This window comes from Lampetra planeri, chromosome 20 (assembly GCF_965212315.1).
Source record: "Lampetra planeri chromosome 20, kcLamPlan1.2.h2, whole genome shotgun sequence".
Lineage (NCBI taxonomy): Eukaryota > Metazoa > Chordata > Hyperoartia > Petromyzontiformes > Petromyzontidae > Lampetra > Lampetra planeri.
In genome coordinates, this window is record NC_136126.1 from 2,068,376 (window position 1) to 2,093,815 (window position 25,440).

At 54.4% G+C, this 25,440-nt stretch overlaps 1 protein-coding gene and 1 long non-coding RNA gene across 4 annotated transcripts in view; one reads left to right on the forward strand and one right to left on the reverse strand.

Moving 5' to 3' along the window:
• Positions 1-15,533, reverse strand: part of LOC144724268 (tenascin-R-like) — a 44,147-nt gene extending 28,614 nt beyond the window's left edge. For all 3 annotated transcript variants that reach the window (XM_078603254.1, XM_078603253.1, XM_078603252.1), the window contains exons 1-5: positions 15,411-15,533; positions 12,631-12,955; positions 9,054-9,323; positions 6,444-7,079; positions 1,915-2,178 (exon numbers count right to left, since the gene is read on the reverse strand). In XM_078603254.1, the coding sequence (XP_078459380.1) occupies positions 1,915-2,178; positions 6,444-7,079; positions 9,054-9,323; positions 12,631-12,955; positions 15,411-15,518 (1,603 nt within the window). In that variant the 5' untranslated portion in view covers positions 15,519-15,533. The remainder of the gene's footprint in view (positions 1-1,914; positions 2,179-6,443; positions 7,080-9,053; positions 9,324-12,630; positions 12,956-15,410) is intronic.
• Positions 1-25,440, forward strand: part of LOC144724272 (uncharacterized) — a 213,456-nt gene that overhangs the window by 9,525 nt on the left and 178,491 nt on the right. The window lies entirely within an intron of this gene.

Here is a 25,440-nt window from a genome sequence, read left to right on the forward strand (position 1 = left end):
ACAAGAGTGGTGATTATCTGAACCGGTCCTGGACCTCTCCTAGGTCGACTAGCGCGGTGGTGCTCGCTAACGGCACTTGCCCCAAGAGCCCATGTAGGCTACACGGGGAACCTTTGTCTTTGTGTATGACGCCGATTGTTTGTGCAGCGTCGTGCGATGATACGGCTGCGTGTTTACAGCCACTTTGTCAATCCGCTGACGGATGAGGGCCTCACCGCACCGTGTCGGTCATGGGCAGGGGCCGGCAACGAAAATAACAAGGAGAACCTTTTTGTTAGAATTCGAAAGAAAAAAAACCCTCAATTTATATAAATAATGTCGCGCAGCTCCGGAGCCGCAGTTTGCCGAACCCTGGTCATGGAGACTGCTTTAACCATACTTCACCACATTGGTTCACGGAACGCTGGTGAAGGGGGTGGCCAGGACAGGGTTCAGACATCACATCAAGCAAACTCACGTCGCAGCAGTTGCGGTGCACGAACTACGACCGTGCCACTGCTCCTCCCGTGGGCGAGTTTAGGCACTTTCTAAATCCAATTGTATGAACATTGTAATGTAAGCTTTGTCCCACTGCTCACTGGAGACGGAGTCTGTAAAGCCCAGGATTATCACTCCCAGCCTGCACTGCAGTCACATGAGGACGCTAATACCACATAAAAGATAATAATGTCTTTGTTTTTGCGTTACCCAGAAAAGCCCGAACTAAGCCGATAGACTCTGAGAAAACAAATGGTTTGGTGGCGCTGCGTCGAGCAGTGGCGTACGAGCAGAGAAACACATTCGTGGCATTAAAATTATATTAAACAAAACATTGAATGTTTGCATTAATGTAGGGCCCCATTTAGAATGCCTGACATTTCGAGACCACTGCCCCCCACCCCCAACCCATTGCCCCTTGGGAGGTTTCTAGATCGGCCTCTGCCGAGCCCTGCGATGGCCAGTGTTGTTACAATGCCCTCACAATTGGGGCCCTAAGCCGCCCGGTGCTTCCTCAACAGAAAAAGCCTGCAAGGCCTCAGCGCAGGACTCAAGAGAACAAATTTCCTTCTCTTCGTTTCTTAACGAGAACAAACGCCCCCCACCCACCCCACCCACCGACTCCCAACGCGACGCGACCCCGCGACCCGCAGGCATATGGCTCTACTTGTGACACTTTTCTTAAACGGCGGGCGGGATCGTAATGAAACACTCCGGAGTTCGAGGGGTCACGATTCCCCCCGCACGTCGCTGGTTACTCAAGCGAGGCTTTGGACAAGCGCGGTTAACGACATTCGCTTCCCGAATTTTAACCCCCCCCCCACACAACCCGCCCACCCTACTCCCCCACACACACCACGTGCGCCCCTCCACAACAAAAACAAAACCCCTTGCACCGTTTCCAAGCCGGTGAGCGTCGATCATCGCCCTACGCACTTCGCAGCGCGAAAACGGCTGTGTCTGTTGCAGCGGCGAGAGAGATAAAGTGGGGGGGGGGGGGGAGGAGTTTTTAAGAATGGATTTTGTTGTTGTTTGTTGTTGTTGCGTGTGACAATCGTAGAAAATACAAAGGGTGCAGACGAACACGCACGCAAAACACATTGGGAATCAGAATGGACGATGAGGTCGCAGTTGTCTCCCAATCATATTCAGGAGGCCGTGGGTTCGAAACCCGACCCTGACGCCTGCTGTGTATTTCGAGTTTTGCGTGTCTCTCTCCCCTTGGTCGCGTGGAGTTTTCTCCGGGTCTTCCGTTTTTTTCCTTCCACATTTGAATCAACGTATTTGGCCGCTATTAATCTACAACATGATGACGAGCCACTTCGTCGAGCCATCATTTGTGGCAGCCGGGTCGCTCATGCAAAAAGAGCTACTTAGCTTATTGGGCCCTTACAAAAATTAAATAGAGGTTCGGTTGTTTTAGTGGAGCTCACTTACGCGTGTGCACGCGCGCCGACACGGGCACGCTGAGTAGGCCGTTGAGCACGGCCTGCACGGTCACCAGGTACTCGACGCCGGGCTCCAACTGGCGCAGCGTCGCGTTGCTGCTGTCGCCCGTCGCGCGAACCTCCAGCACGAGGCCGCCGGGGGCGACGGGCGAGTAGCGCAGCACGTACTCGGTCACCACAAGGTCGTGGGCCCACGCCAGGTCCACCGTGCGGTCCGTCACGCCCGTCACCGTCACGTTCCACGGCGGAGGCACTGCGGTGGCACGCCGGGGGGGGGGGGGCGGCCAGACACAGAGGGAGAGAGCGAGGTCGTCGTCATCGTCGCCATCATCATCGTCGTCATCGTCGTCACAATTATCATTGTCGTCGTCATCGCCATCGTCGTCGATACGCACTTCTGCGGCCGTCTGGAACGCTCTTCCTTCCGATATTAGGAAGCCACTGCAGCTCTGCACTTTTAAATCGAGATTGAAGACTCGTTTCTTTAGAATAGCTTTTTGTGTTTAGTTTGATGCGAAATACATTCAATATACATACGTAGGAGACATCTACATCTGCCGAAGCCTCCTCCTGGAAATCTGTGTGGCCACCTCCTGCCCTGAATCCCTCCTCTCTCATCGACATATCATCTCTCGATCTCTCTCATTGCTAGATCAGCTCACGCCTCTCTCCTCCATGCTTCTTTGTGCACTTCTCAGCTAGGAAAGGAAACAGTGGTCAGAACTTTTTTTGTTGTAGGATGAGTTTGAATCCAGGAGAACAAGCGAAACAGGGACTGTGTGTGTGTGCATTTGTTTATTGACATTATTAGTTGTGTATGTCCCCCACTTAGATTCCAGCTGTGCTGTCGGTATCATTTCCCTTCAAAAGTGTTGGTTGCATGGCGATGAAACCCATAATAGCGGGTCCGGGCATTTAGACTAAGTGGCCGTACCCACACCACACTTCTCACCGTACTCCTCGTTTTGAATGGAAGGGGCCGCCGCCACCACCACCAAATTGAACATCGGCAAAGTCTGACAACGGAACGTGCCTGGGGCTACGACCTCCTGGGCCGAGGATCGAACCCCCCCTCCCCTCCTCGGCAGAGGCAGCGCAACTCAGCAGCGTGGAGTCCCCCGCCAAACTGCCGGCTCGGCGAGCGGTGCAGGTGGCGCCATTACCAGAAGGGCACGGGGGGCACAAGCGGAACGTTCCCTGGCGGCGCACGAGACTGCGTGCCGTTTGAGAGGTCGCAACTTCCTCCCACCTCCACCCGCTACCCCCACCACCGCGTCCGGTCCGCCAGGCCGGGCCGGGCCCGTCGCACGAACACTGCGCAGGTTTTCCGCAAAAAGAAAAAATTATAATTGCGCGCCGTGCCGCGCGTGCACCGACCCCATCGCTCATCGCCGGCGGATCGGACGCCGCGCCGCGACTCGCAATTAAGGCGATGGGTCGAGAAATCACTACGTGTCCCGCATCCCCAGCGAGACGCGTGCCTTTAATTAGACCGATCAGTTCTCCCCGGGGGGGGGGGGGGGGGGGGGGGGGCGGGGGGGGGTGGCGGTGGATGGCGACCTTAGAAGATTATTGGCGGACCGGCACGCACCGCTCCCGGCCAACCCGCCGGCCAATCTCGCGCGTCCTGCCCGAGGAGTCGCGCTTCCACGGCGACGACGGGTGGTGTGCGACTATCGCGAACAGGAGCACCCGCGGTGGCGACTTTTGACAGGAGAGAGAGCCCCCTCCCGAGAGGGATATTTGGCCTACTCTTCCACGCTCGGAGGAGGCGGGAATACATCTCGAAAGAGGTGGCAAACACCCACGCTTGACCCCACGGCGCGTGACCTTGGGTCGGCCAACTGCGGTGGATAGGGGGAGGTCGAATCGGACCGGTGACCTCCAGCTCGCTGACCGTTTACACACCAACAGGAGCAACCCAGGAAGGAGGAGGGAGGAGGAGGAGGGAGGAGGAGGAGTGAACGTCGTTTCCGCACTTGAGATAATCTCGCTCGTAGGGCTCTACTGACCCCGTGGCCCATACCGGACTTGTGTGAAAAAGAGCTTCACGGCTCATCGGATTCCTCCTCCAGTCTAAATTCTGATTATGATTCTACTGGTGGTGTGTGAAGCCGGCGGCGTGGCTCCTTGCTGTTCGAGTAACTCTGCCAGATATAGTTCTTTTTTGGGGGGGGGGGGGGTTGGTGGGTGCCACTACGTAATCGCTGGCCGGACCCATCAATGGGGCACATTATGGCCCAGTGTTCTATAACAGTAAATTGTCCCGATTGTGCACATTTAAAAAAAAAATTTCCTTCAAGGATTAGAAGCAGCAGGACAAAAAAAACCCCAACACCCCCCCACCCACCACCCCCATCGTAACAGACAAAACAAAGTGAGAGGGAGGTCGGTTCACAATAGCGGAATGCTGCCGAAACCCACAGACTGCCCCTTCAGCAGTCTACCTCGGGGACAAGCGATTATTTAGCTGTAAAAAAATATCTATTGGCGGAAGTACAAGACGGCTTTCATCTCACGCTTGGCTCGCAAAATTGCAAGCACACAGTGCAGGATGGGGGGGGGGGTATGTGGGGAGCAAGGGGGGGGGCGCAAGGGGGGGGTGGAAATCGTCATCGTTAGACGATAAACCCCCGTCGCCGCGTTCGGCAATCAAAGCTACTGCCGCTCATTCCAGGTGGCTGCAACGATAACATAAAAAAAAACCCACTAGAAACGTAAATGCATAATGGGACTTGCTACTAATCAAACTCCTGCCGTACGTTGCGTGACGGAGCAGCGGGTTTTTTGCGACCTGCCGACAGATTGCGCGGTTTTGCATTTGAGAACGAGAGCTCAACTCGCGATGTTTAGCGAGCGAATGCCTTATAGGGGAAACAAATACTAATTAACGGATTACTAACGGAGCATATAATTACAATAACACACATTATAATCGATTACTAATCTACAACTCACATCGTAACAATTGACTGATTACCAATCTAGTATATAATTACAATAACCCCCCCTCCGCCTCGAATCGTTGCACCTGATGAGTTCAATGATGACGTCACCCTGCTGCTGCTGCTCCATTTAAGACCGGGAGCAAGAGCAGAGCCTCACCATTCTGGCGAATTGCCCGATGATGCTGGATGCAATCAACAGCAAAACGTCGTACTCAAAAATTGTAAATGTTGTGGTTTCACTCTTCAACACACCGGTGGGCTAAAGCAGTGAACTATTTGTCTTTTGTCAACGTGACACTTTTTTGCTGATTGGCCGTGTTGGGTGGTGGAGGGTTACGACACATTTATAAATAACGGGATCTAACCCAAAAACGTTTATTATGAATCATATTGGTCGCGAAAGCCTACGTGTTAAACTGAGCGAATGTCTCTCTGTGGTTCCAAGGAGTCTCGGTCGAGAATTACCGTCACTCTCGATCGGCGACACGAAAGGGTGACGCGTGTTAAGAACAATGTTCCCCCGATCTCCAGGACTCTTGTGACGCACTCCCCCTCGCCACGGCGTGCCTTTGCTGCTTCACCGTTCGCTGTGAGCTACGCTGGTTGCCGGTGACTGAGTGAATCAAGTTTGGTGTCGTACGCCTTCTTCACGAGGCCCTAAACGAGCTGGCCTGGTGGGATAACATGTTCAGTGATAAGATGTTCAGTGGTCAGATGTTCATTGATAAGATGTTCATTGTTTAGATGTTCAATGATAAGATGTTCAGTGAGCAGCTCGATATCGAAATGTTTGCGGATTCAAGTCTTGGTTTGGATTTCACTCATCCCAGCATACCTTTTGGGGTCGATAAAATAAGTAACCACTCAATGGATACACTCACCCCTGCCATAGTAATGGGATTGGCGACAGATTGGAGAGACATACAGATCAATCCCATTGATGATGATAATAGTGATAATAGACACAGACACAATTTCAACCGAGAAGATGGGTACAAACTGAGCAATCATTGGAAGGAAGTTATCAACCAGTTTAAGTCATAACTGGCTGTGATGTTTCCATCCGACCTCCCGATGTCAGTTGTTATTTTCGACTCTCTGGTTTTACATTAACAGGTTAAATGTCTCACACTAACACAGCCACCATTGCTCGTTTTCCTCGATGTGGGGGTGGCTCTCCGATCTTACATTGACATGCAAATGTATTTCACTATAACATCACTAGCACCGCCCACTTCGCGTATGACCCTTGGGCTACACCCATTTCAAACCTTTAAAGCAGCCTGCATCAGCAGCTTTCCCCCCTCCCCTTTTTCTCCTGATGACGATTGCTTGTGTTGCGATCGAAACGTCGTAGTTTTTTGTTATTTTCGTTGAACCTATCTACGTGACTTTACCGAAAGACCCAAGAATATAATAATGATAATAATAACAACCGTGATGAAAGATCACTGAAAATAGTCCCTGCATCAGCTACGCCACACATCCTTTACCCCCTCTCCCGCCCCCACAGAATCGACCAAGCTCCCGAACTCCCAAACCCGTGCACCTCTCCCACCGTGGCTCTCACCTTCGGAGCAATCCTCCCCGAGGATGCCCTCGTTGCAGACGCACGCGCCGTCGACGCACGCGCCCAGGCCGCTGCAATTTCTGGCGCACAGCACGCTTCCCAAGATCTGCCGATCCGTCTCCCGCACCACGACCTCCTCTTCTTCCTCCTCCTCCTCCTCTTTTTTCTCATCCTCCTCCTCCTCCGTCTTCTTCTTCCTCCTCTCCCTCTCCTCTTCCTCCGGCTCCTCCCGGCCGTCGGCCATGTCGCACCGCTCGCCCGAGAAGCCCTCGTAGCAGCGGCACTCCCCTCCGACGCAGCGGCCCTGGTCGTTGCAGCCGTCAGGGCAAGCGGCGAGCTGGCACGCGTCGCCCTCGAAGCCCTCGAAGCAGCGGCACTCTCCGCCCACGCAGCGGCCCTGGTCGCTGCAGTCGTCGGGGCAGCGGGGGGCGCCGGCGAGGCGGCACGCGTCGCCCTCGTAACCGTCGGGGCAGAGGCACTCGCCGTCCACGCAGCGGCCACGGTCGCCGCAGGAGGCCGGGAGGCACAGCGGCTCGGAGCAGTTGGCGCCGCCCCAGCCGTCGTCGCACGAGCAGCCGCACGTCTCCAGGCTGAAGTTGCCGTGGCCGCTGCACGGAGGAAGGTAGTCCACGTTGCCTGCGGCGGTGACGGTCAGTGGAGGGGGGACGGTGGGGAGAACCACAGGTTTAAGTGTTGTTGTTGGTGGTGGTGGTGTTCTTGGTGTTGTCGATGTTGTTGGGGTTAATTTTGTTTAATCAGTGGTTGCTGACAGAGGCAGATCTAGAAACTTCCCAGGGGGAGGGGCGGTCCAGAAATGTGTTTTTTTATATATGGCCCGATATTAATCATTCAATGTATTTTCTCTGGTAAATATCAATAAAATACATTGCTTTCTAGGTCTCAAATGTCCGCGACTGTTATTGGTCATGAATGGGACTCGAACTCGGGTCGCCGGGTTTGTAGCGCAATGCGCTAACTACTCCGATACCCGCTCCAGTAAACACCACGATACCGCTGATCACACCGCCATTCGCCACTAAGTGGCGGTCACTTCACCACGACGCTTGTGCCAGTCTATATGCACTTTAAGGCCACGTGAAGTGTCGAACGCCCGCTGGAAGGAGGTCACAGGGCAGACCCAGGTTCCATAGGTTGACTGACTGATGTTCATGAAACATACACATGTACGCACAAGTTGAGTCATGACCTGCAAAGTGAATAGAGCATTCTGGTAACATCTACTACTATAACCCCCTCCAATAACCACCACCGACTACTACTATACCCCCTCCAATAACCACCACCATACACACACACACGCACCTAAAGCTGAGCCATGACTTGTGCTCAGACCGCCCCCGAACACCACCGGAGCGGACTTGCATTGGAACGACGCACGCGGATCACGTGGGCACAACGCGACCCAGGAGTTGCATTCCTGCGGGCGCTGTCATCGGCTCACTCTCGCGCGCGACCGGTGCGAAATCAAAAGCGGCGATCTGGAGTACGTCGCCCATGTCCGTCACCCCGGAGCTGCTGCGTTTCGCCGAGGGAATGCAACCCGAGAGGGACGCCTGGCAGAGCATCAGTCCCCTCCTCTCCAGAGGAAGCCCTCGCCAGGTCACTGTGGGTGCCCGGTGTTTATACTCCTCAATACATGCGTGTGTGTGTGTGCGTGAGTGTGTGTGTGAGTCTGTGTGTGTGTGAGAGTCTGTGTGTGCGTCTGTATTTGCGTTTGTGCGTCTGTATTTGTGTGGATGTGTGTATCTATGTGGGGAGCGGTAGTGCAATGGTGAGCGTACTGTGATACGAACCCGGCGACCCGAGTTCGATTTATGCTCCAACACCTGTGACGATTATCTGAATCAGTTCTGGGCCTCTCTTAGGTCGACTCAGCCTCAAATGAGTACCTGGTGTGGTGTGTAAACATCGCCACTGGGGATGCTGGGCATGGTGCTGGCTACCCACCCTCTCGTGTACCGTACCGGCCTTCATAAGTGTTCGCTAACAGCACTTGCCCCAACAGTGTGTTGAGGCTATATGGGGGAACGGTGGCTTTGTGCGTATGCGTAGTGACTCAACTTAGATACATCTGTATGAGCAAGTAGCTCATGGCAATACGATCCTGGCTATATGTCTTCCCGTGTTATCAATATCAGATCCTGGTCTCGAGTTAGTACCTGGTACAAGTTCAAATCATTTGCACCGGTAAGAGACAATGGCAGCGTCGATGGGGCATGGTCTACGTCAGCCTGTACGGTACCTAGCCTGACACCTATAGATGAGAGTTGAGAGATATGAGAGAGTGTGGTGGGCAGCAGAGTGAGACGACAAGGGAGAGCTATCGGAAGGTATTCATCCCCTGCACTTAAGAGACCCTAGATCTAGCGTGCCAGAGCATCCATCCACCTTCTATCTAAAGGGCTCAGTTTCTAACTGAACATCTTTCCCGGCGCCGCCGGTAGGCCTGGAGCAAGTGGCACGCGATCTGCAACCAGCGACAAATCTCAGCCGCGGCGAGAGGTGTACTGGATGCGTCGCGCCGGGTTTTTACGAAACGGGCCTCCCCCCGATCGAAATTGTTCCTCGTCCTCTCCCGCCGCTCGCTACCTGCGGAGGCCGCCGAGGCTCCGGCACCGCCTGCGCCGCCCCCGCAGCAGCCGTAGCCGTTGCTGTTGCCGTTGGCCGTGCACTGCTGTCGCAGCGCGGACACCTGGTGCTCAAGCAGCTCGATGCGGCTCAGCAGCTGGCGCAGCAGCGGCGAGTCGTGGTCGTCGTGGTCGCCGCGGCAGCCGCACGCCTTGCGCGGGATGCTGATGCGGTGCGTGAACACGATCTGGCTGTCCGAGTCCTCCGTCTGCTCCACGAACATCGCCGAGCCTGCGCGGAACGGGGGGTGGGGGGGGGGTGTGGGGGGGGGGTTTGGAAGAGAGGGTGGGGGGGGGGGCGAAGTGAGGAGCGATCGAGGGATTGCGCCACAGTAACGGTGACTCGGCGGTAGAGCGAGCGGCTCGCAATCCTTGAGTTGTGAGGCCATATCTTGGTTGGGGGTTGACCCAGCCCATCATTTTGGGGTCGATAAAACTTACACCACTTTTGCGGGGAAGTCAACAGTGATTGTCTGATGGGTACATTCGTTCCCCGTCATAAGAATGTGGAATTTCCACCGCTGGCTCAGGGCTGTAAATGGGTGATGAGCACTGCCTTCGTTTAACTTTGGGCAGAAAATCACTGAGTCTTGGCTTTCCATGAGAGGCGTGTTATCTTAGTAATGTCATCCTGGTTATTCATTTTTTATGATGCTACTGCTGACGACGACAAGAGAATAACTGCTGAAAATGATGATGGAATGATGATTTTCATCATCCTATCACCATCATCTCCAATGAAGAGGCTGATGATTATCATCATCATCATTATGAATGATGGATCATCCATTCACCGACAAGGCCAAACATCCAAGTGCAGGGCCCTCCTGAATTGTAGACTCCGTATTTTTGACCCAGCAAGGCTTTGCTCGAGAAATAATGCGCATGTATTCGTCATTATTACGTGTGTGTGTGTATATATATATGGTTCAGCACTCATATTTCTGAGATGGAGCTCAACGCTTAATTTTTCACCAGATCAGGGAGTCACAGCAATAACCACACCTCGCCGTCTACACGCGCTCCCAGACCGCCAGAGCCGACGCGCAGCAGACGCGGCGACCTTCAAGGTTCCGTCCTGACGGACCTCCCAGGTACGGCGCGACCCACGCGACCACAGTTGGGAGAGTTCTGCATCTTGCGCGCGTCGATTTGCAAAACTGGAAGCAACCTTTGCGTCCCGCTCAACGTCCGACATCTGTTTGCTTTTCCAACGTTCATCCGCAGGTCAGCTGGATCCATTCGTCGAAAACACTTTGAGCGCGAATTTCTGGCCCACGACGGTCCACCCCCCCCCTCCCCCACCCCCGTTTTGGATCACTCTTCGTGTCTCTGGGATTTGCGTGCAACTGTTCTCATGCCGGCCCCCAGTCGCTCTTGACCTGAGTTCATCATTCTTGAGCGGCCCCGTTCTTGGCACTTTGCTGCTATGGTGTTCCCGTTACGCAATTGGCCCTTCACGTTTTCTCGACCCGTTTGGCATTGCAAAGGAGCCTCATCGGAGTCCGTGAGGCTCCTTCCCCCCCCCCCCCCCCGATGGAAAACTTCCGGCTGCGATGCGGACCACGCCAACGACGGCGACACACGTTCGCAACAACAACAATAACAACAACAGCCAGATCGATTTGTGGACGCCGCCAATGTATCGTCTCGTGCCGCATCATCCCCCAATTGATTTCCACTCTGCTCAGCGCGAAGGCATTTGGCAAAAGGCACCGGTGCAGGAAGCAATTGATTACTCAATCAAGCGCGCAGGCAAAGCACCCATCACGAGTCGTGATGACGGCCAGAGGTCGAGGAGCAAGGAGGGAGTGGCAAGCGGAGGAGGGAATGCTCCGGTGAGCTCTGCTCATGTGCTAACAGCACTTGCTCCACCAGTTTGTTAAAGGCTATACGGGGGATCTTTGTCTTTGTATACCGTGTGTGTGTGTGTGTGTATATATATGTACACAGCCACGATGGAAAATATGACCCAATGTCATTTTAATGGCAAGCCCGGGGCCGTGTCCCTGCGGTGCGGTCAGGTGAGCAGTGGTGCATCGAGGCGTAGCGAGCAGGGCTGGGGGGGGGGGACAGCAGCCGCTACGCCACGGACCTCACGGGGATGGGGGGGGGGGGTACGAGGAGGCTGCTTCCCATCACCCAGCTAACGAGGGCTGTGCAGCGTGCAAGTGAGAACTATGAGGAATGCTCCTAACCGACTGCCACGTACTCACTCTCCTCTGCTCCCCTCCCCCCACCCCCCTATCGCCCTTGACTGACCACCTGCTTCAACCCCGGGGTTGTTTTTGCCATACTTCACCACGTGGGATAGTGACACGCGGTTCCGGCAGGTGGAGGGGGGGGGTGGCGCCAGGCACCGGTTTATATATCACTCGCTACCGATGTCAGCCGTGGCCAGGAATGGAACTCAGGTCACCAGGTTCGTAGTGCAGTGCGCTAACCAGCGAGTCGCTGCCTCATAGCGCAACATTAGTGGAGGATTATTCACCCACCCACTCAACCATGCACCCATCCACTCACCTATCCACCCACCCACTCAACTATCCACCCACCCACTCAACTATCCACCCACCCACCCAACTATCCACCCACCTACCCAACTATTCACCCACCCACTCAACCATGCACCCATCCACTCACCTATTCACCCACCCACTCTCACACCTATTAAGCCACCCACCCACCCACCTATTCACCCACCCTCGCAATTTCTCACCCACCAATTCACTCATCGGAGGATCGTTTTGTTTTTTGTTTGAGGGCAGCAATACTACCATTGGTGGTCAATGTGGATAAGACTAACACGCCACTGCTTGCCTGTGCTGCTCCACCCCAATGGGCAATGGCACTGCCGATGCAATGTCAATCCTTTCACGGTTTCCCCAACGAACTGGAACCAAAAGCAGGCAGGTACTCAGCGCAGGCATCACTCGCCACTGCCGTCAGCGAGCTATATCTAAAGAGATTCAATGCGCAAACCACTGCGCCACCACTCCACCCATTTGTTGAAGCCCACTAGACAGCCATCCAGTAACACTATCCAGTCCCGTACCTCTTGCCCTGACCTCACTGCTCTCACTTCACCCACCCACATTGTATTACTTGTATGAATTTCATTCTTCTCCTTCCTCTCACGAACACACATTTACGCACGCGCACGCACAGAAACACGCACAAAGACAAAGGTGTCCCCGATAGCCATGCTGACTGTTAGGGAGAGTACCGTTCGTGAGTACGTATTGAGGCCCTCGTTGGCACACGATGGGGTGGTGTGGCCAGCACCTCGCCACTGTGCTGACGTTTCAGCACTGCAGCAGGTGCTCATTTAAGGCTGAGTTGACCTCGGGGAGGCCCAGGACCAGTTCAGACAATCGTTACTGGTGTGGGCGGTGAGCGGGAATGGACCACAGGTTAGTAGCGCGGTGCGCTAACCACCGGTCGCCCACAACTTAAATACAAAGACATGCAGACACACACACGAGAACACGATGCACGTAGCCCCCTTTGCCCCACCACCCATCTCCCCCGAGGCTCACCCGCTGCACCTCCCGCGTCGATCGGCGCCGACCCGGCACCTGCACTGCCTCCGGCGGCACCGGCGGCACCGTCGTCAGCGGCGTCTCCATCCTGGGGCGCCGCTCCGCAGAGCGCGCTGGCCGGCATGTTGATGGTGTACACGTGGTTGTAGACGTGGGGGTGACGCCCGCCTCCCGCGTGCACCGGCTGGGAGCCACCACCGCCGCTGCTGCTGCTGATGGTGCCACCACCGCCGCCGCCGTTGTTGTTGTCGTCGTCGTTCCCGAGTTCGAGGCTGGTCTCGACGCTCGAGTCCACGTCGCGCCTCAGCCGTTCGGTGAGCACCTGCGGCGTCAAGACGACGACGAGGAGGAGGTGGAGGAGGAGGTGGAGGAGGACGCGGAAATAACACAACGGGCTCGCGCTTGGTTCGACGTGCGGCGCACGTAGCCAACCGTGCTTAGTGGAGGTGGCGGGCGGGAGGGAAGGACAACAAACTGGACACAACGTGCGCCTCGGAAGCATGCGCGGGACGCGTGGCCCTGGGCTGCCCCCCCCCCCGTGGCTGCCCCCCCCCCACGTGGCTGCCCCCCCCCCACGTGGCTGCCCCCCCCCCACGTGGCTGCCCCCCCCCCACTTGGCTGCCCCCCCCGCCCCCGCTCCATTCGAAGCTTTCCAAACGAGAATAGAAACAGACAGCACCTTCACACGTGACTGAGCAACTCACGCGCGGAAAGCACCCAGGCTCGTGAGATGACATGAGCCAAGCATAGTGCGTGGATGCACGTGTGTGTGTGTGTATGTGTGTACATATGCTGAACTTCTTTCGCACCGTACGTAGACAACCGTGCTAATCCACGGATTAATGACAACCATGGCCATCTACAGGTTCCGCAATGTCCCTCGAATGGTGCCAGGCCGGCGAGAGCGACTCTCGCTATCACCGTGACTGACAGACTGACTCACAGATGGACGTAATGATGTGGTGGACGACTGTAATTCAGGAATATGTTTCTTCTTCTTCTGGTTAATGATGCCTCAAACCCGGGGCACACACAACGTACGTGCGCGCGTGCTGCGTGCACGCGCAGCCGTATTTTCACTCCACTGCTAGATGAGGGCCTCCATCGAGGCGGGTCGGTGAAGGCGGCGCGACCAGAGCCGTGGTGCGGAGCGGCACAAGTCCCGAGTGGAGTCCACGGCGACCGCTACGCCGCACCGCCCTCTGCTGCCCGCCACGTCGCCCCGTGAGCGGCCTCTCAACAACAACAACAACAACCCGTGGTGCCTGTGGGGGGGGGGGGGGGGGGGCTATTGCGGGGCTCAGCTCCTGCTTGAAGCCTACCTCGACCATCCAACGAGATTGAGCGTCTTGAATGACATCGGCCCGATGCGATGTCAGGCGTTCGCGGGTGGTTGAAACCAAATTGAATGGGAGAAAAAAAAAAACTTAATTTTCTGGGTTTTTGTTAGTTTTTTATTTGATAGGGATGCCTCTTTGGCTCGGAAGGGGTATTGGTGATCCCGTAATGGAAGGTTGCGGGTATGCGGTGGCTTTGCCGCTATACAGGATGAGCAGCAGAGGCCGCCTGCCCGTGTTCTCTCTCTCTCTCTCCAGGATGTAACCGAGAGCCACGCTCACACGGGCAGAGCCACCTGCACACGCGGAATCCCGATGGCGAGAACGCTGCACGTGTCTGCGCACGTTTTGAAAGGAGGGGAATGAACAATGAAGGTGGGAACCGCTAGGCAGGGTGAGCGAAAGTGTGTACATCACCTGGACAATTGGAGATTGACCTAATTGGGCTGTGTTCTGCACGGAAATGCCCCTGCTACCCGCCTAGCGTATATCCCCAGAGTAAAGAATTGACCGCAGAGAAGTTGGATTGCGGTTGACTGCCGCGGGCAAAGCTGCGGTCAAGGAGATGACAGCGCACCCATTACCTGCTTGTAAACGCGCTCCATCATGCACCTGTATATGCAAACGCACAGGTACACACCTACACAAACATGCGGACACCAATGCTGTGGCCATATATTAATATAAAATATTTCATCTTATTTTCTCTACGAAATATTTTTTTCAAAAACATCACTTTTCGGGGTCTCATCCCCAGCCCTCCCGGGAAGCACCACACACACACCTCTATAACAAAGACAAAGATTCCCCGTATAGCCTGTAACAGACAGTTGGGGCAAGTGCTCTGAACGAGCACCGATGGAGGCCGGCATGGTACGGGGGGGGTGGGTGGCCAGCACCACGCCCGACCGCCTTTGTCTCCCCAGTTGCGATGTTTGCACACTGCACTAGGTACTCATTTTAGGCTGAGTCGACCTAGGCGAGGCCCTGAACCGGTTCAAATAATCGCCACTGGTGATAGCCGTGAGCGGGAATCGAACCCGGGGCGCCGGGATCCGTGCACAGCGCGCTAACCACTACACTACCGCTCCCCCCCCACAACTTCACACGTGCACACGCCTGCACACGTGCACACGTGCGCACGCCTGCACACGTTCACACGTGCACACGCCTGCACTCGCCTTTAATCGTGCACCTACACTCACGCACGCACCCGTACACCTGTACACAACACAATCACACGTGCATGCAGCTGTGATAACCTTCACACACACAAACACACACAGACACCTGTCGAGACCTGTGTACACACAAAAATCCTGCGTATAGCTTCAACAAACAATTTGAGGCGCATGTTAAGGCCGTCAACGGTGCACACATTCGCACACAGACACAGGTGGCCACGTGGTGAGCTGTGGTCACGTGGTGAGCGGTGGGCACCTCCAGAGTTGCTCCCGCCGCAGTCGGTAGCAGCTGGGCAAGCACTGCCGCCATCGTGACTACGGTCGCCACCACCACAGCCATCGCCACGCGCTCCCTGCTTCCCATCCCGCACTCTTCCTTTCGCTCTCCTTCACCCCCCCCCGCCGCCCGCGTCCTCCCTCCCACTCCCACCCCACTGGGCCACCTCTCCCTCGCTCCGGATCGCCTCGTGCACCTCCTTGGTCAGCGGCTGGCTCCTCCTCGCTTGAGGCTCGAGGTCTCTGGGTGCTTGAGCTGCTCTCGCTCACTTCAGTGATTCTGTGCAGAGGCAATGGACATGAAACGTCGACTTCACCATCGCCATCACCACCATCACAGTCATCACCGTTGACGCGTTGCCACCCGCCCGGGTTTGACCGGGACATTCTGGGAATTGGCGTCTGTGTTCGTGCTGGCAGGAATTAATTTGTACCGAGATTTGACAGCGGTGTTGCTGTGTTGAACTTTATTACTGTGACCTGGACAATGTTGATCACAGACCCGGAGCTCACCTCGGATGTATGGGCGGGTTTGGTTCGCAGTGGGGAAAGTTGGCATCCCTACCAGCCTATCGTTATTACCATCATGTGCAAGTAAAGATCAATCCGTGCGATGGATGATGGCATCCAAATGCCACGCAGGTCGTTGGTGGCTGTTTGACCATACTTCACCGCGCCGGTCAGTGCGTGTGGGGCGATGGCCAGGTGCATAGACACGGGAGCATAGAGGTACTGTACGACACTGCATTTTGCTGCAGTGCATCTCCGCTGTCCACAATGTAGCGCCGCAGCATCCTATAGCACCTGGCATGCATGGCGGTCACCCGTTAAGAGCAACTGTTTCCACTCAACCCAATGACAATAACACTTTGCATATTGATAACTTGCTAATAAACACATGGATTAATGCCTGTGTTTGGATATTCTTGGTTTTCACACCTGATGATGATTGCTTGTGTTGCAATCGAAAGTTGTTATAATTTTTTTATTTTAATTTTTTTATTTCCCTTCTACGTGACTTTACCGATAGAACCAAGAATATGAATCCCTGCAGTCACGAAAGCTTTACATCGAAATGTGTTTGGATAGTTTAACAAATACCGAAATACAAATTATCGTGAGCAAATCATCCGCAATGCGACCGGGTCTCGTCAGATCGCGGAAGCTAAGCAGGTGTTGAGCCTGGCTAGTGCTTGGATGAGCGGCCACCCTGCACTGCAGGTGTTACAGGCGGTGGGTCGCACGTGGTGGTCAGTGCAGTGAAGTCAACTGTTGCATCGTAGTATGTCCACGCTCGCAACCTTCACCTATCGATCCGCTGAAACCACCTTGGTGAAGTATGGCCACATAATCCTTCACCCCACGAACTTGCACGGCTTGGGGAGGCCCTCATCCAGCAGCGGATTGACCAAAGAGCGGTATTGAAGTACTGCGTATAGACTGTACACCTTTGTAAGCCTCAATCACATAAACATTACTCTCGATACGTCCGGCACTCTGAGTCTCAAAACAAATGCATTGACTTGGCCTGTGTTGAACCCGAATCAAATAGAGAGATACATTACACAGTGGCGGCTTGCAAGGTTAGGGAAATTATCCAGCAATTATCTCCACTTTTCCGCATTAATCATTCATACGCCCACGTTCTTTAACCATCTGGATGAGTGTACACAACGCTGGGGACACGCGCGCGACCACTCGTGTTATACACACGCACACGCAATACACACAGAGACAAATATCCCCCGTATAGCCTTCAGAGACAAGTGCTGTTAAGGGAGCACCCATGAAGGCCGGCACGGCACAAAATCGTAAGGTTTTGGCCAACACCACGCCCGCCCGCCTTTGTCTCCCCCCAGTGCTGATGTTTACACACCGCACCAAGTACTCATTTGAGACTGAGTCGACCTAGTGGAGGCACAGTGCCGTTTCAGATGTACGCCAATGATGTTCGAACTGGAGGCTTCGTAGCGCACCACGCTAACCACGACACTACCGCTCCCCAAATTCATACACTCTCACACAATGTACGACACCCACACAATGCAAAGACAAAGAGCCCACAATACTTACACAGTCCACACAATACACACTCGCATTCGCTCATACAAACACACACACACACAATGCACACGCTCACGCGATACGCACACAAAATGCGCTCGCAACGTACAGCAGCCTTCAATGCATATGGATGAACGCGCCCGGGGCTCATAGAGCCAAACTAAGGTACACTGACCTAATTTCCGCTGTAGCAGCAGCAGCTACAACAGACAAGCACGCGATGCGTGACTCTTAAACACGCGCCGTTCTGTGCAGATGTATTACAGAAAAGAGTTCCACGGCATCAGAATCACAGAATTTACCGTCGGGTGGACAATACTTGCGGGTATTCTGAATTCCTGCAGCTCACGGAGCTCCGTCCACGCTCTGTGCTGGAGATGGAGCTCCGTGGATGCTCTATAATGTATCCCCATGCCTCATCCGCGAAGAAGCTCCATGCATGGGCTGTGATGGAGCCCGTCAATTTACTCTGCGGTGGATGCGAAGTAGACACTTTGTGGTGGAGCGTGGTGTTGTGCCCTCTGACGGAGCTCTGCACTTACTTTGCGATGGAGCTCCGTGCTTGGTCGTACCTCGAGGCAGTGCAAGTCTCCTCCCGCAAACGCAAAGGGCTTTTTTGTTAAAAGCGGTGTCCCAGTGTCGAGGACGTAAGCGCGTGCCCCGGGTTTTTGTTTCCTCTCTCCCCCAACGATTCAACTTCCTAGCGGCCTCCCCACTCCAGCGCAGTCGCACGACGGCTCTGAGAGACAGACGCAGGTCCACTCCCTACCCAAGGCGCCCCCCCCCCGGGTCTCACACACCGCCTTGACATCACTACTTTGGCGTGGGTGGCGCTAAGAGCCACGATCGACTCAACTTGAGGCATTCCCCTGAAATTCCTTAACCCCTCGCCGTGGATTCACTCGAAGGCCTGCGGTCACATTCGCCGGCTTTCCAGTCGCGCGTCATGAGAGCTTTCCGATCCGCTGCTTAACGCGGCGGCGAATGCATGCAACGCATTTCTCGTTCAATTCACAGTCCCTCGTGTTTCATCAATTATAACGAAAAACAGGTCCATGGCTCAAGTGCCGTTCAATCCAATATCCCCCCTCTTCGCCTCCCAACACCGCGCTCCACGCTCGCGTTCTTGAGCGATAAGATAATTCTAGAAACATGCGTTGAGATTATTTGGGTGATTTTGACTGATAAAAATATCCACGTGAAAAGGCACTTAATTGAGCAATCATTTGTGACAGCCAGGTCGCTTTCTTTAGTGCTTTGCTCACCATTCCTATACTTTGCACTCCTATCGTGTTTTGTGTTGTAACCTTTTGACCGGTGCCTCCTAGATATCTGTGAAGAAGAGCGTTATAGCTTATCGGATTCATCCAGTATAGATACATATTCTGATTCTGGAATTCACCTTGCCTTACCCTACAGTGATGGATAGGTGACAGAGAAATCACAGCCACAGAAAACACACCCACACACAAGGCATAGACCCCCCCCGCCCCCCCGTATACGCTTAAATAGACTTTGGGGAAAGTACTGCTGTGAAAGCCGGCACGGCATTCGAGGGGGTAGATGGCCAGTACCACGCCCGGCCGCCTTTGTCTCCCCAGTAGCGATGCTTCCACACCACACCAGGTACTCATTTGAGGATGCCCAGGATCGGTTCATATAATCGTCACTGGTGGTATTGGTGGCAGTGAGCGAAAATCGAACTCTGTCCGCCGGATTCGTAGCGGAGCTCGCTAACCGCCAGCACCACCGCTCCCCACAAAGACAAAGATCCCCCGTATAGCCTTAACAGACTGCAGGGGCAAGTGCTGTTAGCGAGCATCTATAAAGGCCGGCACGGCACACGAGGGGGTGGGTGGCCAACACCACGCTCGGCCGCCTTTGTCTCCCTCGTGGCGATGTTTACACATCGCACCAGGTACTCATTTGAGGTTGAGTCGACCTAGGGGAGGCCCAGGACCGGTACAGATAATCGTCACTGGTGTTGGCCGTGAGCGGGAATCGAACCCCGGGTCGCCAGGTTAGTAGCGCAGCGCGCTAACCGCTACACCATCGCACAACCGCACCCCACACACGCACGCAGAGTGACACGCACAGAATCACACACACAGAGTCACACGCACAGAGTCACACGCACAGAGTCACACACACAGAGGCACACACACAGAGTCACACACACAGAGTCACACACACAGAATCACACACACAAAGTCTCACACACAAAATCACACACAGAGTCACACACACAGAGTCACACGCTGCTGCTGGCACCACTCGTTGAGTTTGGCACGGGGCGCGCGCACACGCAGACTCGCAGAGGCTGTCACGCAATGCCACCAACTCGACCCTGTAAGAGACCCGTGTGCTCAGGAGAATGCGGTACTAAGGAGAATGCGGCCCTCAGTGAAGCTTTCTTGCTGCTGATGACGATGATTGAGTTGGCCAGAAAGTGGTAGTATAGACAGAGGATTAAATCCATCTGTACGGAGCTTGGAGTGTCAGCCCTTTGTACGCAAGCGGTGGGGGATTTGCTCCGGGCTACTGCGGTGATGCCCCATCCACATTAATGGGATCGGCCAAACATCCCAAATGTAGAAGGACCCTCTTGAAAATGGGTTGTGAGATTCCTGGAGGCGTTCCTGGACAAACAAATTACATTATTGTACAGCCGGTTGCTATAGAGACCAATGTGAAAGCCACTAAACAATAAGCAATCCAATTACATCCGTGTAAAATTAAACCTTAATTACGGAAAGATTTTTTCATATTACCCCACCCCTAACTCCCCCCTCACCCCCCCCCCCCCTTATTCAACCGAGCAACCACGTGATGTCTCGTGCATCTAACATGGCCAAGCAATGGGCACTGAATTGGCTGGGCATGAGTCGGGTGTGTAGGGAGTGCAGGATCTATGAGGTGTGCATCCCGTGTAGCGGGGGGTGTAGGGCGTGTAGGGTGTGCGGGGGGTGTAGGGCGTGTAGGGTGTGTGGGCTGTGTATGGGGTCCGGGATGTGCTGGGTGTGTTGGTTACAGAGCGTTGGGGAAGCGTCGTGGCGTGGGTGGTGAAGCGAGACACCAGGGAGCCTGTTGCGCGCGTGTCGAATGGAGCCACGCGAGACCTCAGACAGCCACTCGCGGAGTCGTGGAGACGCCGCCGATGAAGACAAACACGCTCACTCCCCGTCTTGCACGTGGGTGTATCTCACCCCTCCCCCCCTCTATCGAATGTCTCCATCTCGCACTTTCCCCCAACACGCTGCACATTTCCAGCCCCTTTGTCAATTCACTGCCGGATGAGGCATCGCGACACCGTCTCGGATGTTGGGTTTGTCTGACCATACTTCACAGCGCTGGCCGGTGCGGGTTGATTAAGGATTGGGTCCAGGACCGGTTCAGATATCGCTCGCCACTGATGCGAGCCGTGACTGGGAATCAATTTAGATTGTTACAACACAACATAGAAACACCCATGCTTCTCTGCCCCCATCTCCCCCCAAACTCTCCCCAGCCCCCTTCCCATCCCCCGTGAGTCTACCTACCCTACCACCTACACTCCAATAATTAATAGCGTGCCTACACTCACTCCCCTGTGCATCCCCAGCCCGGTCCGATCAAACACTGGGAATGTCACCTGGCCGAGACTGTAACAAAGAAGCACACACACACGCACACACACACACACGCACGCACACGCACACACACGCACACACGTACACACACACGCGCGCACACACACGCGCACACGCACACATGCGCACACACACACGCGCGCACATCACCGCCGGAAACACAGCGGCCCTGAGCCAGAAAGCGGAGCCGTGCTTTGCCATTCCAGTGCAGGTGGGAGTCAATACTCCAGTGGCAACCTTGTACAAAATATGTAAAAACAAACAAACATGGTATTGTGTTTCGCCCGTACATGTAATTAGAACAAAGATCTTAATTGACTAAATTTTACACGTTGGCTTTCGAGACCCATATTCATCATTCGTAATCGATGTTTTTTGGTAATTGCCTGATGATGTTGTTTGGAACTATCAGCGAAACGTCCGCACCCAATTGTTAAATGTTGAGTGGATCGTTCTTCGACAACAACAACAACGCACCGGTGGTGCTGCTGAAACATTGCCACGTTTATTGACGAGACCACTCGACTAATTGGCTGTGTCGGGTGGAGGAGGGTTTACGATACGCACTTTATTTTACGCGATCTGACCCAAATCTATTATGAGACCTCCATTTACGATGATTGACGCTCAGGGTGAGAGCTATAGGTAGGTAGGGTTGTTGCTCGCTAACAAGACATCGGGAGAAATTCCTTTGTGAAAATTCCACATTCCCATATCAGAAATTGGATACGCACAAGACAATCATTGCTGATTTACAGCAAACCGGTATTCATTGTCTGGCCGCCAAGAGATTATGGTCACGGTTGTGATCATGCAGCGAGGACTCGCCGAGTCTCAAGACACGTTTCAAAGAGGGTCCTGCATTCACACGTTTGGCCGATTCCATTTCGAGAAGAAACCAGAGTACCCCGTTAAAGACCCACCACGCAAGCGATGTAATGACGCTCAAAGCTCTGCTTTATATATCCGCGTTCACAACCCCCACTTTCTGCAGGATTTAATCAACTTGCCCGTTCCTTCAACCGGCGTCCTGACGGTCCAACTCCGCTCACCATTTTACACTGCGGCGGCAGCGTCTGGCTAGGGCCATCGAGCAAAGACGAAGGCGATCACCGCACCACCGTCGTGCGGCGCTTTCAGACGCGCTTCTGGCCGACGTTTCGAACGCTCTTCCTTCCGATGCTAGGAAACCGCTGGAGCGATGCGCTTTTAAATCACCGTCATTTGGATTGAACAGCTTTCTGTGCGCCAGTTCGCTGTCCTTCGCCCCGCACCTCCGATTATCGCGGTTGGCTGCGTACGGTGCGAAAGAATTTCAACATACATACGTACAACGTAATGTAAACCTACGCAGCGGACGCAATACAAACGCAGCGCATACACCTCGCCTACCTCTCGTCACGTTCCCTGCTCCTCCTCGATCGCCGCCTTCATCCTCCCTCCCTCCCTGCCTTCCCCTCTCCCCATCCCTCCCTCCTTTCCATCATTTATTAAACACACGCACACACAGCATCCCCACTAACCCTCCCCGGCCACCTGTAACTCAAGCACAGGTAAGCGGGCAGGGATGCAAGGACACGCGATACGAGGTGCGTGCTTGGCACGGGGAGGAAGATTGACGGGCGCGCGCTGAAAGATTCATGGAGGCACGCAAGTCTCTCCCCCTCCCCCGACTCCCGGCTAAGCCGCCCACAAAGAGCCATCGCTCATCGCAACGCGGAGCCCCGCGTCCCTTCGGGCAGGTAGAGACGGGTGAGGCAAGGGCGCTGGACATGACCCAACCGTTGTTGGTTTGTTGTTGTGGTTGTTGTTGTTGTTGCTACTCCCGCTGCTCCTAAGCGCCGTTGTCTGGGCTTGATCGCCTGAATGTGAAATTGTAGTTGTTTGCTCTGCATCCACATCAGCAGCGCTACGAGGTGTGTCGTTTGGTGTATAGTTAGCCGTGGATAGGAGTTCAACTCCTCACTGCGAAGTGTGTTAACCACAGCACCGCCGCTGTATCCCTCGCCTAAGTCGAATTGGCCTAAACACGACCCCTACAGTCCAAGGACCGTGTAGACCGTAAACCGGTTAACACTCATGGCAGTATAACTTTAGTAGTACCGATTTCCAAATGCGGTCAATGAGAGTGAATAATGTGCTAACTAACTTATTTGACAACGTTATAACTTATTCCACATTTACTGGCCACGTCATTAGAACCGATAAAGTTAATGCGAGCCCCACGACGTGTCCCCGCCAAGTGAAATATCTGCTGTGGGTCTCTTGTTTACGTGATGGGTGCTGAGCCAATGTGTGGATGCTGTGCCAATGCCAATCAGCCGGACATGGCAGCGGTGGTGGTCGTGGTGCTGGTGCCACTCATGGTGCGCTGCCAAAGCATCGTGAAATGAAACGGAATGGGCAGAACAAACATTCTCAAAAAGCCAGTCCTCGCGTCATCGACACGCGGACACTTTATATCGCACGAGAGGGCAATTCAATCCGTAATGTTAAAAAAGAGGCTCACTTACGTGCTCGGTTGTTCAGTTTGCTTTCTAAATATTTTTTTACTATTTTTTTTATTTTACCGGGTAATGCCCCGCAGAGCGATGTAGTTCTTTTTCAGAATCGACCTGGACACAAATGATAGCTCAACCAAGTGGCTTACCATGTGGAAATTAATAGCAGCCAAAAGTTCTAAACGCACGTTTCTAAATGTGGAGGGAATAACCGGAGGACCCGGCGAAAAATCCACACGACCACGGGGAGAGAGGACACGCAAACTACAAATATACAGCAGCAGGCGTCAGGGTCTGGATCGCACCCACGGCCTCCTGTAGACCAGGCGAGGTAGTTAACATCTCCTAGCCACCGTGGCGAAGATGCAGCCCCTGCATGTGCTTGCTCACGGTTCTGCGGGCGAGAGGGCCTCCACGAGACGGAGCTCAGGCGAGCCACCCTACGGCGCATTTACCCCGCGCTCTTTCGCGATGGCCAGATGCGTCCGGGAAGAGCTGGGAGTACTCGCGCTTCAGCCCACCGCAAGTAAACCTGCCGATCGACTCACTTTGGTGTAAACCCGTTTATACTGTTGGGTGGACAGAGACGGTGGTGTGGGTTTAAGAAACCCGCACAGTCATTTCAACTCCCAGGAGATGCAATCGAACCAGTGACCTCTGGATTTCGTAGTCCGGCAGTGTGTTAACCATTACGCCAGGGCGATTTCGGTGGTGGATGCAGGGATTTGAATATACTCGTGCAATCACATTTTTGTTCTGTACGCAACACCATTAGCGGCGTTCATTGCTTTGCCTCAAAGGTTAAACGCCGAGAGCTAGGGATCGCGGTTTATTTTCTTAGCCGTTATCCCACAAAGACAACGTGTTGGAGGAAAGCTCCTGATTCCCGACGTCACGCTAACCACAAGCACGTGTGCGCCATTCTCCTAAAGTCCTCGCCCCCATTTTTGTGTTGTCCGAATTCTGCTCCCGATGAAATCATATCCTTGGCGGCGGGGAAACATGACCTACGCCGATTTTTGCTCAAACCCAGGGGCCTCGTGGCAACGTTGATGGAGGGTGGGGGAGTAGGAGGAGGAAGGGTGGGTGATTGGGGGGGTGTTCTTATTCTCCGCTGTTTTAATTTAATTGTTATTTATTTTACCCTTTATTATTTTTGTTCGCTCCGCGCACGTGCAGTGGCGAAGTTTTCTGGAGACGCATTCGGACCTCCCTGAGCCGACGAGGGCCCCCCCCCTCCACCCCTGGGACATCCACGGCGAATTGGCGCTCGTCGGCGAATGGCGCAAAACATTGTTCTGACAGCGCTGCTCGAGACGAGGGCTTCGATTCGGGGTCGGCGGTGAACGCGGCCCAGCGGCAGCCGCCCGTTGCAGAGATGTAACGCGGCTCGAAATCCGACGGGGCCGCTCCGGTTGAACACGTGGGCGTCTTCATCGTGAGATCACGTGCCGCCCCGGCTACGAACAGCGGACGTTACGGCTGCAGCTGGTGTCATTTGAAAAAATAGTGCAGGTCGTCCTGCGCCCGAGTCATGGTCCAAATTTGCCATTTTCAAAAGGAAGAACTGCACATTACTCAACCGGGATTCCGCGCAGTCAGGCGACTGGCCAGGTTTCAGGTCACGTGCCGAGCCACATTTTGCTGCAAAGGAACAGCTACCACTGGGGCTGCCCTTACAAACCTGTTGAGATGACACGTGGTGATGCCACTCGCTCACCGCGTGCAAAGCCATTGTATTACAAGGTTCAATTAGTCCACCTGCACACATTCCACGCTGTATATGACGGACTATGTAGCCTTCTCAACCCGGATC